Raw genomic sequence first — 14,718 nt, forward strand, 5'->3', positions numbered from 1 at the left:
TGCCGTCTGCACAGCAATGACTGAAATGCCCGTCTGCCAAGCGCCATCTGAGCCATCCGTCTCCCCAGCGCCATCTGAGCCATCCGTCTCCCCAGCGCCATCTGAGCCATCCTTCTGCAATGAGCCTGCAAAGCCGCCCTTCTGCCATGAGCCTGCAAAGCCGCCCGTCTGCCATGAGCCCACTGAGCCGTCCGCCAGACAGGAGCCGCTAGAGCCGCCAGCCAGACAGGAGCCGCTAGAGCCGTCCGTCAGACAGGATCTGCCAGAGCCGCCAACCAGACAGGATCTGCCAGAGCCGCCAACCAGACAGGATCTGCCAGAGCCGCCAACCAGACAGGAGCAGCCAGATCAGTCAGCCAGCCATGAGCAGCCAGATCCGTCAGCTAGCCATGAGCAGCCAGATCCGTCAGCTAGCCATAAGCAGCCAGATCCGTCAGCTAGCCATGAGCAGCCAGATCCGTCAGCTAGCCATGAGCAGCCAGATCCGTCAGCTAGCCATGAGCAGCCAGATCCGTCAGCTAGCCATGAGCAGCCAGATCCGTCAGCTAGCCATGAGCAGCCAGATCCGTCAGCTAGCCATGAGCAGCCAGATCCGTCAGCTAGCCATGAGCAGCCAGATCCGTCAGCCAGCCATGAGCAGCCAGATCCGTCAGCCAGCCATGAGCAGCCAGATCCGTCAGCCAGCCATGAGCAGCCAGATCCGTCAGCCAGCCATGAGCAGCCAGATCAGTTAGCCAGCCATGGGCCGTCCCTCAGTCCGGAGCTGCAGTCCCTCAGTCCGGAGCTGCAGTCCCTCAGTCCGGAGCTGCAGTCCCTCAGTCCGGAGCTGCCCCTTACCCTGGAGCTGCCCCTTACCCTGGTGCTGCCCCTTACCCTGGTGCTGCCCCTTACCCTGGTGCTGCCCCTTACCCTGGTGCTGCCCCTTACCCTGGTACTGCCCCTTATCCTGGTACTGCCCCTGACCCTGGTACTGCCCCTTACCCTGGTACTGGTCCTTAGTCCGGAGCTGTCCCTTAGTCCGGAACTCCCCCTTAATGCAATGGGGTTAATGTGGAGGGGGGTCGTGTGGAGGAAGCTTAGGAGGTGGTTAGGTACTGTGGTGACGTGGGGACTACGACCAGAGCCGGAGCCGCCACCGTGGAGGGGAGCCCACCCAGACCCTCCCCTAGACTGTGTATGGTGCGCCCGGAGTTCGCGCCTCAAGGGGGGGGTTATGTCACGCCCTGGCCTTATTATTCTTTGTTTTCTTTATTATTTTAGTTAGGTCAGGGTGTGACATGGGGAATGTTTATGTTTTGTTGTTTTGGGTGTTTATTTGGTAAAGGGGTTAATGGGTGTAGGATATGGTTTTGTGTTGAGTGTAGATGTTTAGCATTGTCTATGGTGGTTAGTATTCTAGGGGAGTCTATGGTTACCTGAATGAGTTCCCAATTAGAGACAGCTGATTTCGGTTGTCTCTGATTGGGAGCCTTATTTAGGGTAGCCATAGGCTCTCATTAGGTGTGGGTAATTGTCTATGTAAGAACGTTTGTAGCCTGTTATGTTTGTGCACAACGTTTGTAGCTTCACGGTCGTTTTGTTGTTTTGTTAAAGTGTTTTGTTCGTGTTCATCTTCGTGTTGTTATAATAAAAGAAGATGGCTTATTTTCCAAGTGCTGCATTTTGGTCCGTCAATCCACCACACGATCGTGACAGTCCTGACCAACTAAACAAAGACTAAACAAAGGAAATAAGGTCAGGAACGTGACAATCTCATCCTGGAATATACATGGCCTGAGGTCATCTGCCTTTGGCCTAAAGAGCAGGAACCCAGACTTCCTCAAAGAAATTGGAAATATAGACATTGTCATCCTACAAGAAACATGGTATAAAGGAGATTGGTTGCCCTCACTAGAGGGCATAAAGACTGGTTGCCCTCTAGGTTACAGAGAGCTGGTAGTCCCATCCACCAAACTACAAGGTGTAAAACAAGGAGACTCAGGGGGTATGCAAATTTGGTATAGAGCAGACCTAACCCACTCTATTAAATTAGTCAAAACAGGAACATTTTACATCTGGCTAGAAATGAATAACGAAATTATCTCAAAAGAGAAAAATTTCCTCATAAGTGCCACCTATATCCCCCCACTAGAATCACCTACTTTAACGATGACAGCTTCTCCATCCTAGAGGGGGAGATCAACAATTTCCAGGCCCAGGGACATGTACTAGTCTGTGGCTACCTAAATGCCTGAACTGGACAAGAACCCGACACCCTCAGCACACAGGGGGACAAACACCTGCCTGGTGGTGACAGCATTCCCTCCTCCATATGCCCCCCTAGATACAACTATGACAACATAACCAACAAAAACAGGTCACAACTCCTGCAGCTCTGTCGCAAGCTGGGTATATACATAGTCAATGGTAGGCTTCGAGGGGACTCCCATGGTAGGTACACCTATAGCTCATCTCTTGACAGTAGTACTGTAGACTACTGACCTAAACCCAGATTCCCTTAGAGCGTTCACAGTCAGTCCACTGACACCCCTATCAGATCACAGCAAAATCACACTCTACTTGAACGGAGCTATGCACAATCATGAGGCATCAAAGCCAAAGGAACTGAATAATATTAACAAATGGTATAGATGGAAGGAAAATAGTGGTGTGGAAATCTACCAAAAAAAATTAGGATACAACAAATTCAATCCCTTCTAGACAATTTCCTGGACAAAAGGTTTCACTGTAATAGTGAAGGTGTAAACTTGGCAGTAGAAAACCTAAACAGTATATTTGACCTCTCAGCTTCCCTATCAAATAAAAAAAGTTCAAGCAGACAACCTAAGAAAATTAACAACAATGACAAATGTTTTGATAAAGAATGCAAAAACCTAAGAAAGAAATTGAGAAACCTATTCTACCAAAAACATAGAGACCCAGAAAACCTGAGCCTACGCCTCACTAAAACAATCACTAAAACAAGACAGAAATACACTACGGAAAAAGAAGGAACAGCACGTCAGAAATCAGCTCAATGTAATTGAAGAATCCATAGAATCTAACCAGTTCTTAGAAAATTGGAAGCAACAACAACACGAAGAGTTATCTATCCAAAATGGAGATGTATGGATAAACCACTTCTCCAATCCTTTTGGCTCTATAACAAAGAACAACAGAAAAAACATATACAAGATCAAATACAAATCTTAGAATAAACTATTAAAGATGACCAGAACCCACTGGATTCTCCAATTACATTACAGGACAAAATACAAACCCTCCAACCCAAAAAGGCCTGTGGGGCTGATGGTATCCTCAATGAAATGATAAAATATACAGACCACAAATTACAATTGGCCGTACTTAAACTCTTTAACATCATCCTCAGCTCTGGCATATTCTCCAATATTTGGAACCAAGGACTGATCATCCCAATCTACAAAAGTGACCCCAATAACTACCGGGGGATATGCGTCAACAGCAACCCTGTGAAAATCCTCTGCATTATCATTAACAGTAGAATCGTACATTTCCTCAGCTAAAACAATGTACTGAGCAAATGTCAAATTGGCTTTTACCAAATTACCGTATGACAGACCACGTATTCACAAACAAACCAAAATAAAGGCAAAGTCGTCTTATTCTTTGTTGATTTAAAAAAACTTTTAACTCAATTTGGCATGAGGGTCTGCTATACAAATTGATGGAAAGTGTTGTTGGGGTGAAAACAAACAACATGATAAAATCCATGTACACAAACAACAAGTGTGTAGTTAGAATTGTCAAAAAACACACACATTTCTTTCCACAGGGCTGGGGGGTGAGACAGGGATGCAGCTTAAGCCCAAACCTCTTCAACATACTGTATATATCAATGAATTGGCGAGGGCACGAGAGCAGTTTGCAGCACCCGTTCTCATCCTACTAGAATCTGAAGTCAAATGTTTACTGTTTGCTGATTATCTGGTGCTTCTGTCACCAACCAAGTAGGGCCTACAGCAGCACCTAGATATTCTGCACAGATTCTGTCAGACCTGGGCCCTGAGAGTAAATCTCAGTAAGACAAAAATAATAGTGTTCCAAAAAAGGTCCAGTTGCCAGGATCACGAATACAAATTCCATCTAGACACTGTTGCCCTAGAGCATACAAAAAACTATACATACCTTGGCCTAAACATTATTGCCACAGGTAACTTCCACAAAGCTGTGAACAATCTGAGAGACAAGGCAAGAAGGGTCTATTATGCCATCAAAAGGAACATGAAATTCAACATCAAATTTTGATCTGGCTAAATAGAATTGAATCAGTTATAGAACCCATTGCCCTTTATTGGTTGTGAGGTCTGTAGTCCACTCACCAACCAAGAATTCACAAAATGGGAGATACACCAAATTGAGACTTCGCATGTAGAACTCCGCAAAAATGTCCTCTGTGTACAACGTAAAAGACCAAATAATGTATGCAGAGCAGAATTATGCCGATACCCTCTAATGATCAAAATCCAGAAAAGAGCCGTTAAATTCTACAACCACCTAGGAAGAGATTCCCAGACCTTCCATAACAAAGCCATCACCTACAGAGAGGTGAACATGGAGAAGAGAAAGCTGGTCCTGGGGCTCTGTTCACAAACACAAACAGACCCCACAGAGCCCCAGGACAGCAACACAATTAAACCCAACCAATTCATGATAAAACAAAAAGATAATTGCTTGACACATTGGAAAGAATTTACAAGAACTGAGCAAACTAGAATTATATTTGGCCCAGAACAGAGAGTACATTGTGGCAGAATACCTGACCACTGTGACGACCCAAAATTAAGGAAATATTTGACTATGTACAGACTCAGTGAAATACCACAGTGTGCCATCACAGCAGAAGATTTGTGACCTGTTGCCACAAGAAAAGGGCAACCAGTGAAGAACAAACACCATTATAAATACAACCTATATATATGATGACTTATTTTCCCTTTTGTACTGTTTGCACATCATTACAACATTACAACACTGTGCAAAGACATAATAATCTTTTGGAACTTTTTTGAGTGTAATGTTTACTGTTAGTTTTTATTGTTTATTTCACTTTTGTTTATGATCTATTTCACTTGCTTTAGCAATGTAAACATATGTTCCCATGTCAATAAAGCCTCTTAAAATGAATTGAGAGACAGAACAGATCTACAACCAGCTTACTATGTCTTCCCCAAAACCTTAACTGACTTGAGAACTGACCTTAGATAAGCATCTGAAATCAAATCAAAGTGTTTTGGTCGAATACACAGTTTTGCTAATGTTATCGCAGGTGCAGCAAAAAGTAACTCGAGGCACACTTGTAAGATGATCTTACCCTCTCCCAAAGCCTTATCTTATCCATCAGGGTGTTAAACATACAACCATCTTTAGATGAGCAACTAGGGATAAACTCCTCTTATGTTTCTGTACTCACTAACGGCCGGTAGATCTCTACACTCTCCCTCCTCCAGGGTGATGTCATCAATAGCGATATCCCCCTCAATACCAGGACCTCGGATACCCTCCAGCGCCACCTGAGGTGGGAGAAAAAGAGAGATATGACAGAGATCGCTGTTATAGACATAGACTTTAAGTTGTGGATTCTTCCCCTGACTGACTCTCGAATCATCCAATCACACAAGGTTTTACTCACCTGGAAAGAGGCGGTTGGGTGGATGCTAACTTTGGCCTGTTTCCAGTGGTCGCCTTGGTTACCGCTCAGTGACCAGGTGGGCTCCTCTGTTGCTGCCTGACCCTTCTGTCTCAGGAGCGCGTTCAGGGTCCCTACAGATAAGAGAGAGACCACACGGTCACACACGGTCAAACTCAGACAGAGACGGTGACATGCGGTCAGGCTCAGAGCCGCCTCAAGTGTTGCCAATAATCATCTCCATAATGTGATATTGCAGAAAGCTTTTCGGGGTCCCTGCAGAGGAAAGATACCACACGGTTAGATATGGCCAGACACGGTCAGAGAGGTTCAGAAAGTCAAATGCTTAAGGGCTTTGAGTGATTCCATATGACAGTATGAATCAGGATATGTATTTTTCAACAAAGGCTTAGGCCAGGGGTTCCCAAACTAGTTTGGCCTGCGACCCCATTTTGATATCAAATGTTTTTTGTGACCCCACCATGTAAAGAAAGTTATGTAATCAACAGCCAATGTTTACTTTTTAATTTGGACTATGACAGTCTATTACAAATCAGTCTGACAGTACTTTTGACAGAATTTCAATCTGAAGACCGTATGGTTTGAAGTGACTGAAATGCATCAGAAAGGTATTGGGTTCAGAAGATCACCAGGCAATAATGTTGTATGATCTTCTGTGTCGAAAATAATTTACTTTCCCCCCCATGTGATTTAGTGCTTGGTCTTGTCCACTCGGTTCTAATGGCTTGTGGGCATAGTAGAGGGAAACAGTACTTATGTACAGTTGAAGTCGGAAGTTTACATACACTTAGGTTAGAGTCATAAAAAATAGTTTTTCAACCACTCCACAAAATTCTTGTTAACAAACTATAGTTTTGGCAAGTCAGTTAGGACCTCTACTTTGTGCATGACACAATACATTTTTCCAACAATTGTTAACAGACAGATTATTTCACAAATAACTCACTGTATCACAATTCCAGTGGGTCAGAAGTTTACATACACTAAGTTGACTGTACCTTTAAACATCTTGGAAAATTCCCGAAAATGATGTCATGGCTTTAGAAGCTTCTGATAGGCTAATTGACATCATTTGAGTTAATTGGGGGTGTACCTGTGGATGTATTTCAAGGCCAACCTTCAAACTCAGTTCCTCTTTGCTTGACATTATGGGAAAATCTAAAGAAATCAGCCAAGATCCCAGAAAAAACATTGTAGACCTCCACAAGTCTGGTTCATCCTTGGGAGCAATTTCAAAATGCCTGAAGGTACCACGTTCATCTGTACAAACAATAGTACGCAAGTATAAACAACATGGGACCACGCAGCCGTCATACCGCTCAGGAAGAAGACGCGTTCTGTCTCATAGAGATGAACATACTTTGATGCAAAAAGTGCAAATCAATCCCAGAACAACAGCAAAGGACCTTGTGAAGATACTGGAGGAAACAGGTTCAAAAGTATCTATATCCACAGTTAAACGAGTCCTATATCGACATAACCTGAAAGGCCACTCAGCAAGGAAGAAGACACTGCTCCAAAACCGCCATAAAAAAGCCAGACTACGGTTTGCAACTGGCCATAATGACCATTGTTATGTTTGGAGGAAAAAGGGGAAGGCTTGCAAGCTGAAAAACACCATCGCAACCGTGAAGCACAGGGGTGGCAGCATCATGTTGTGGGGATGTTATGCTGCAGAAGGGACTGGGGGACCTTATGTGGAAAATTATGTGGATATATTGAAGCAACATCTCAAGACATCAGTCAGGAAGTTAAAGCTTGGTCGCAAATGGGTCTTCCAAATGGACAATGACACCAAGCATACTTCCAAAGCTGTGGCAAAATGGCTTAAGGACAACAAAGTCAAGGTATTGGAGTGGCCATCACAAAGTTCTGACCTCAATCCTATAAAAAAATGTGTCAGCAGAACTGAACAAGCATGTGCGAGCAAGGAGGTATACAAACCTGACTCAGTTACACCAGCTCTGTCAGGAGGAATAGGCCAAAATTCACCCAACTTATTGTGGGAAGCTTGTGGAAGGCTACCCGAAACGTTTGACCCAAGTTAAACAATTTAAAGGCAATGCTACCAAATACTAATTGAGTGTATGTAAACTTCTGACCCACTGGGAATGTGATGAACGAAATACAAGCAGAAATAAATCATTATCTCTACTATTATTTTGACATTTCACATTCTTAAAAAAAGTGGTGATCTTAACTGACCTAAGACAGGGAATTTTTACTAGGATTAAATGTCAGGAATTGTGAAAAACTGAGTCTACATGTATTTGGCTAAGGTGTTGGCTGAGGTGTATGTAAACTTCCGACTTCAACTGTACGTGTTCCTGAGAGTCTTATATTTCAGTGATGGGGTCATAACATTTTGTAGCTTAAACCATTCAAAAGATTGAGTCACAACTGTAGGAAGAAAACAGAATCCGCTTTGTTTATTACAACCACAACTAGTGGCTACCGGAGGTTACTGACTTAACCCTGGGTTCTATGAATCAAGCGCAAATCAAATCAGGCGACCCTGCATGGGGTTTCTACCCCTAGTTTGGAAAACCCTGCCTTAGGCCAACTCTTAACAAAAGCAGCTTCTACCGCCTGATATTCAATATAATATGTTCATTTAGCAGATACTTTTATCTGTGACTTACAGCTAACACATTAAGGCACACAAAAGAATCGAACCCACAACCCTTTTGTGATGGGAGACATTGCCCTGTGTAAGGTGCCGTCTTTCTGATGGGACGTTAAACAGGTGCCCTGACTCTCTGTGGTCACGAAATATCCCATGGCACTTATCATAAGAGTAGTGGTGTAAACCTCGGTGTCCTGGCTAAATTCCCAATCTGACCCTCATACCATCATGGCCACCTAATCATTCCCAGCTTCAAATGGCTCATTCTGTAAATGAGAATGTGTTCTCAGTCAACTTAGCTGGTAAAATAAGGATTAAAAAAAATGATTGCTAGTTCCATGCTTCAACCATGCTTCAATTGAGACATAATCTACACCACAATTGAACCTACATCATGAGTTTCAATTAGGAGGCAATGCATTAAAGGCCAAATGCAGATGTTTTTATCTCAATATCAAATCATTTCTGGGTAACAATTAAGTACATTCCTGTAACTACTGTAATAGTAAGAAGCAGCAAGCTGCACTGGATACAGAAAAAGGGCAAGCAAGAAACAGACATCAAATCAAATTTTATTAGTCACATGTTCCGAATACATTGAAATGCTTTCTCACGAGCACCTAACCAACAATGCAGTAAAAAAAATGAATAAGAATAAGAAATAAAAGTAACAAGTAATTAAAGCAGCGGTAAAATAACAATAGCGAGACTATATACAGGGGGGTACCGGTACAGAGTCAATGTGCGGGGGCACCGGTTTGTCGAGGTAATTGAGGTAATATGTACATGTAGGAAGAGTTATTAAATTGACTATGCATAGATAATAACAGTGAGTAGCAGCAGTGTAAAAGGGGGGGGGGGGGGGGGGGGCAAAACAAATAGTCTGGGTAGCCATTTGATTAGATATTCAGGAGTCTTGTGGCTTGATGGTCGAAGCTGTTTAGAACCCTCTTCGACCTAGACTTGGCGCTCCGGTACAGTCTATGACTAGTGTGGCTGGAGTCTTTGACAATTTTTAGAGCCTTCCTCTGACACCGCCTGGTATAGAGGTCCTGGATGGCAGGAAGCTTGGCCCCAGTGATGTACTGGGACGTACGCACTAACCTCTGTAGTGCCTTGCAGTCGGAGGCCGAGCAGTTGCCACACCAGGCAGTGATGCAACCCGTCAGGATGCTCTCGATGGTGCAGCTGTAGAACCTTTTGAGGATCTGAGGACCCATGCCAAATCTTTTCAGTCTCCTGAGGGGGAATAGGTTTTGTTGTGCCCTCTTCACGACTGTATTGGTGTGCTTGGACCATGTTAGTTTGTTGGTGATGTGGACACCAAGGAACTTGAAGCTCTCAACCTGCTCCACTACAGCCCAGTCGATGAGAATGGGGTGGTGCTCGGTCCTCTTTTTTACTGTATTCCACAATCATCTCCTTTGTCTTGATCACGTTGAGGGAGAGGTTGTATGGCTGGCACCACACGGCCAGGACTCTGACCTCCTCCCTATAGGCTGTCTCGTCGTTGTCAAACTTAATGATGGTGTTGGAGTCGTGCCTGGCCGTGCAGTCATGAGTGAACAGGGAGTACAGGAGGGGACTGAGCACGCACCATTGAGGGGCCCCTGTATTGAGGATCAGCGCTGCGGATGTGTTGCAACCTGCCCTCACCACCTGGTGGCGGCCTGTCAGGAAGTCCAGGATCCAGCTGCAGAGGGAGGTGTTTAGTCCCAGGGTCCTTGGCTTATTGATGAGCTTTGAGGGCACTATGGTGTTGATCACTGAGCTGTAGTCAATGAATAGCATTCTCACATAGGTGTTCCTTTTGTCCAGGTGGGAAAGGGCAGTTTGGAGTGCAATAGAGATTGCATCATCTGTGGATCTGTCGTGGCGGTATAAAACCCTAGTGGGTCTAGGGTTTCTGGGATAATGATAATCCCACTGACCCTTCCACCACTACCGTCACGAAGGGAAAGGGAATGGAAAGTCAGTTGTACAACTGAATGCATTCAACTGAGTTGTGTCTTCCTCATTTAACCCAACCCCTCTGAAACAGAGAGGTGCGGGGGGGGGGCTGCCCTGCCAGTGCTGTCTCCCCTTCTCTGTGGTAGCAGATCATGTAGAAGCTTGTGAGGTTGGTGCGTCATGTCATGATCACAGAGAAGGGGAGACAGCACTGGCAGAGTCCTCCGCAACCAGAACCAATTGTCCAGCATCAATGCAAGGACAAACAGGCAGAAAAATTCTACCAAAGCCACTACCATCAGACTTTTGAATAACCAAATGTGACTTTTTAAATGATAATTTATTGTACGCTAGGACCTCTTTAACTGAATATTGTATCTATCTTGTCTAAATGTAACTGTGCATTCTGCATCATTCAGTCTTGTCAACTGTGAGTATTAATTAAATACTGTAAATCAGAACAAAAAAATGGAATCAATTAGTAATAGTTTTCCAATGAAATGGTAAAAAAATCTACAAAAATAGTTTTTTAGAAAAACTTTCTCAAGCAACAACTTTGACAGGATTGTCTGTGAGTGGTCTGAGTGAGGAACCTAATTTGATGGGCCGAATGGGAGGGATGTAAGCTGAAAACTAGCTGTTATTGGCAGAGAGTTTTGGAACTCTCTTTGTTATTGGTCTATTAACTTTTACCACCTGGTGATTACACCAGGCAAGCTCCACCCATGCAAAAACTTATGTCAGCATCTATCAGGAAATAACACTGATCACATTTTTCACACTTTTACAGTGTTAGTTTAATCAGCTGTTGTACAATATGATTCAAAACACAGGAAAAACAGTATTTTTACTGCAATGGGCATTTAAATGGGAAACACTTTATTTGGATAGTCTATAGAACATCTACAGATGGACTATCTACAGGCTATTAGTAACATTTCAACTAACTATATACTAACCCTAACCCTAACCTTAATCCTTATCCTAAACCTAGCCGTAACCCTTATACTAAACCTATCCCTAACCCTTATTCTAAACCTAGCCCTAACCCTTATTCTAAACCTAGCCCTAACCCTTATTCTAAACCTAGCCCTAACCCTTATACTAAACCTAGCCCTAACCCTTATTCTAAACCTAGCCCTAACCCTTATTCTAAACCTAGCCCTAACCCTTATTCTAAACCTAGCCCTAACCCTTATTCTAAACCTAGCCCTAACCCTTATTCTAAACCTAGCCCTAACCCTTATTCTAAACCTAGCCCTAACCCTTATTATAAACCTAGCCCTAACCCTTATTCTAAACCTAGCCCTAACCCTTATTCTAAACCTAGCCCTAACCCTTATTCTAAACCTAGCCCTAACCCTAACCTAGCAAGCATTTGCTTATCAACAGATAGTTTGTTAATAGTATGACCATCTGTAGAGCATCTACTGATGGACTATCTGGACGATCCAAATAAAGTGTGACCTTTAAATGCTGCATAAACTCCCAACGTCAATATTGAGCACTTAACGGAGAACATAACTTGATCTTAATGTCAGTTTAACAGTGGAGGTTCTAACTGGTGTCTCGAGGGGGATTTTATTGGAGAATTTAAAAAATCCACTTAAAATTCATCTCTGCATTTTAAATTCCAAATCCACCTCAGCATTCTGAGCAGAAGCTTGGCGGTGAGTGGTGGCAAAGGTTAACTGGGGGTCGAATGAATTGATACATGTATTAATTCCGAAGTTCTGCCAAGTGACAATTAATTATTCTCAAAACGTAATAATAAAGTTGAATTATAACTAAAGGCCGATAAGTGAAGAGAGTTCTTGTTTAACAAACCAACAACTTTAAATCAATACTTTTCAATGACTCATATGCATTGAGAACGGTTTGGAATTCAAATGAGCAGCACCAATTGAAAGTTGACGTGTTCCTAAATTACAAGTCAACTGAACATTCCAGCTCCTCTGCAGACTATTCCCTCCTACATGGTGTAAAAAGCCTGCCATTCACAGGTCCAATGTGTAGGATCAGTAACACTACTATTCTGGACTAGCAACTTTGATGGTCTGTAATACTGTGAAATAATGACACTGAATGGAACAGAAACGTTCCCTCCCTCTTTCTACAATAATCAGAACAGCCACCTCTAAAAATACATGTTCACTTTCTACAATAATCAGAACAGCCACCTCTAAAAATACATGTTCACTTTCTACAATAATCAGAACAGCCACCTCTAAAAATACATGTTCACTTTCTACAACAAACAACTCCTGAACGTGTAACACATCACACAAGGTTATAACCAGCAGAGACAAGCCACCCCATTAAATAATATGGTCTTATTGTTATTAGACACTGTATTACAGAATAATTATAGAAATATAGTTGCCGGAGAAACTGCCAACTGGCCCTTTGTACTAGGCCAACAAGACATAAAGTTGAAGTCGGAAGTTTACATACACTTAGGTTGGAGTCATTAAAACTCGTTTTTCAACCACTCCACAAATTTCTTGTTAACAAACTATAGTTTTGGCAAGTCAGTTAGGACCTCTACTTTGTGCATGACACAAGTAATTTTTCCAACAATTGTTAACAAACAGACTTTTCACAAATAACTCACTGTATCACAATTCCAGTGGGTCAGAAATGTATATACACTAAGTTGACTGTGCCTTTAAACAGCTTGGAAAATTCCAGAAAATGATGTCATGGCTTTAGAAGCTTCTGATAGGCTAATTGACATAATTTGAGTCAATTGGGGATGTACCTGTGGATGTATTTCAAGGCCTACCTTCAAACGCAGTGCCTCTTTGCTTGACATCATGGGAAAATCTAAAGAAATCAGCCAAGACCTCAGAAAAAACATTGTAGACCTCCACAAGTCTGGTTCATCCTTGGGAGCAATTTCCAAATGCCTGAAGGTACCACGTTCATGTGTACAAACAATAGTACGCAAGTATAAACACCATTGTAACGATCGTTGTCAGATTCCTCCTCCTCGGATGAGGAGGAGCATATATTGAACCAAAACGCAGCGGGTGTTGAATACATAATGATTTATTAGACACGACGAAACAATGACACGAACTATACTTGAATAAACTACAAAATAACAAAAACGAATGTGTAGACAGACCTGAACAATACGAACTTACAAATAACACGAAGAACGCACGAACAGAGAAAATAGACTACACAAAAGAACGATGTACAAAACAAACCGAAAACAGTCCCGTGTGGTGTGCAGACACAGAAGACAATCACCCACAAACAAACAGTGTGAACACACCTGCCTTAATATGACTCTCAATCAGAGGAAATGAAAAACACCTGCCTCTAATTGAGAGCCATATCAGGTCACCCAAAACCAACATAGAAACAGAAAACATAGACTGCCCACCCAAACTCACGTCCTGACCAACTAACACATACAACAAACTAACAGAAATAGGTCAGGAACGTGACATAACCCCCCCCTTAAGGTGCGAACTCCGGGCGCACCAGCACAAAGTTTAGGGGAGGGTCTGGGTGGGCATCTGACCACGGTGGTGGCTCAGGCTCTGGGCGAGGTCCCCACCCCACCATAGTCAATCCCAGCTTACATCTCCCCCTTAGAATGACCACCCTCTTTCTCCACGCACCTAATATAAGGGTCAACACCAAGACAAGGTAGCTCAGGACAGCGAGGTAGGTCGAGATAGAGAGGTAGCTCAGAATAGAGAGGTAGCTTAGGATAAAGAGATAGCTCAGGATAGAGGGGCAGCTCAGGATAGAGGGGCAACTCCGGACTGAAAGGCAGCTCCGGACAGAGAGACAGCTCTGGACTGAGGAGCAGTTCTGGATTACTGGCAGCTCCGGGCTGGCTGACGGCTCTGGACGCTCATGGCTGGCTGACGGCTCTGGACGCTCATGGCTGGCTGACGGCTCTGGACGCTCATGGCTGGCTGACGGCTCTGGACGCTCATGGCTGGCTGACGGCTCTGGACGCTCATGGCTGTAGGGCAGCTCATGACTGTAGGGCAGCTCATGACTGGAGGGCAGCTCATGACTGGAGGGCAGCTCATGACTGGAGGGCAGCTCATGACTGGAGGGCAGCTCATGACTGGAGGGCAGCTCATGACTGTAGGGCAGCTCATGACTGTAGGGCAGCTCATGACTGTCTGACGGCTCTGGCAGATCCTGTCTGGTTGGCGGCTCTGGCAGATCCTGTCTGGTTGGCGGCTCTGGCAGATCCTGTCTGGTTGGCGGCTCTGGCAGATCCTGACTGACGACTGGCTCTAGCGGCTCCTGACTGACTATCGGCTCTGACGGCTCGGGACAGACGGGCGGCTCTAATGGCTTGGGACAGACAGATGGCTCAGACGGCACTGGGGAGACGGATGGCTCAGATGGCGCTGGGGAGACGGATGGCTCAGATGGCGCTGGGGAGACGGATGGCTCAGATGGCGCTGCGGAGACGGATGGCTCAGATGGCGCTGCG

The 14,718-nt window shown here is 44.1% G+C and overlaps 1 protein-coding gene across 4 annotated transcripts in view; it reads right to left on the reverse strand.

The window, feature by feature from the left end:
- Positions 1 to 14,718, reverse strand: part of LOC129825376 (MAM domain-containing glycosylphosphatidylinositol anchor protein 2-like) — a 416,697-nt gene that overhangs the window by 4,919 nt on the left and 397,060 nt on the right. For all 4 annotated transcript variants that reach the window (XM_055885438.1, XM_055885439.1, XM_055885437.1 and 1 more), the window contains exons 16-17: positions 5,651 to 5,781; positions 5,432 to 5,531 (exon numbers count right to left, since the gene is read on the reverse strand). In XM_055885438.1, coding sequence (XP_055741413.1) covers positions 5,432 to 5,531; positions 5,651 to 5,781 — 231 coding nt within the window. The remainder of the gene's footprint in view (positions 1 to 5,431; positions 5,532 to 5,650; positions 5,782 to 14,718) is intronic.

The sequence above is a fragment of the Salvelinus fontinalis genome, chromosome 27 (assembly GCF_029448725.1).
Source record: "Salvelinus fontinalis isolate EN_2023a chromosome 27, ASM2944872v1, whole genome shotgun sequence".
Taxonomy (NCBI): Eukaryota; Metazoa; Chordata; class Actinopteri; order Salmoniformes; family Salmonidae; genus Salvelinus; species Salvelinus fontinalis.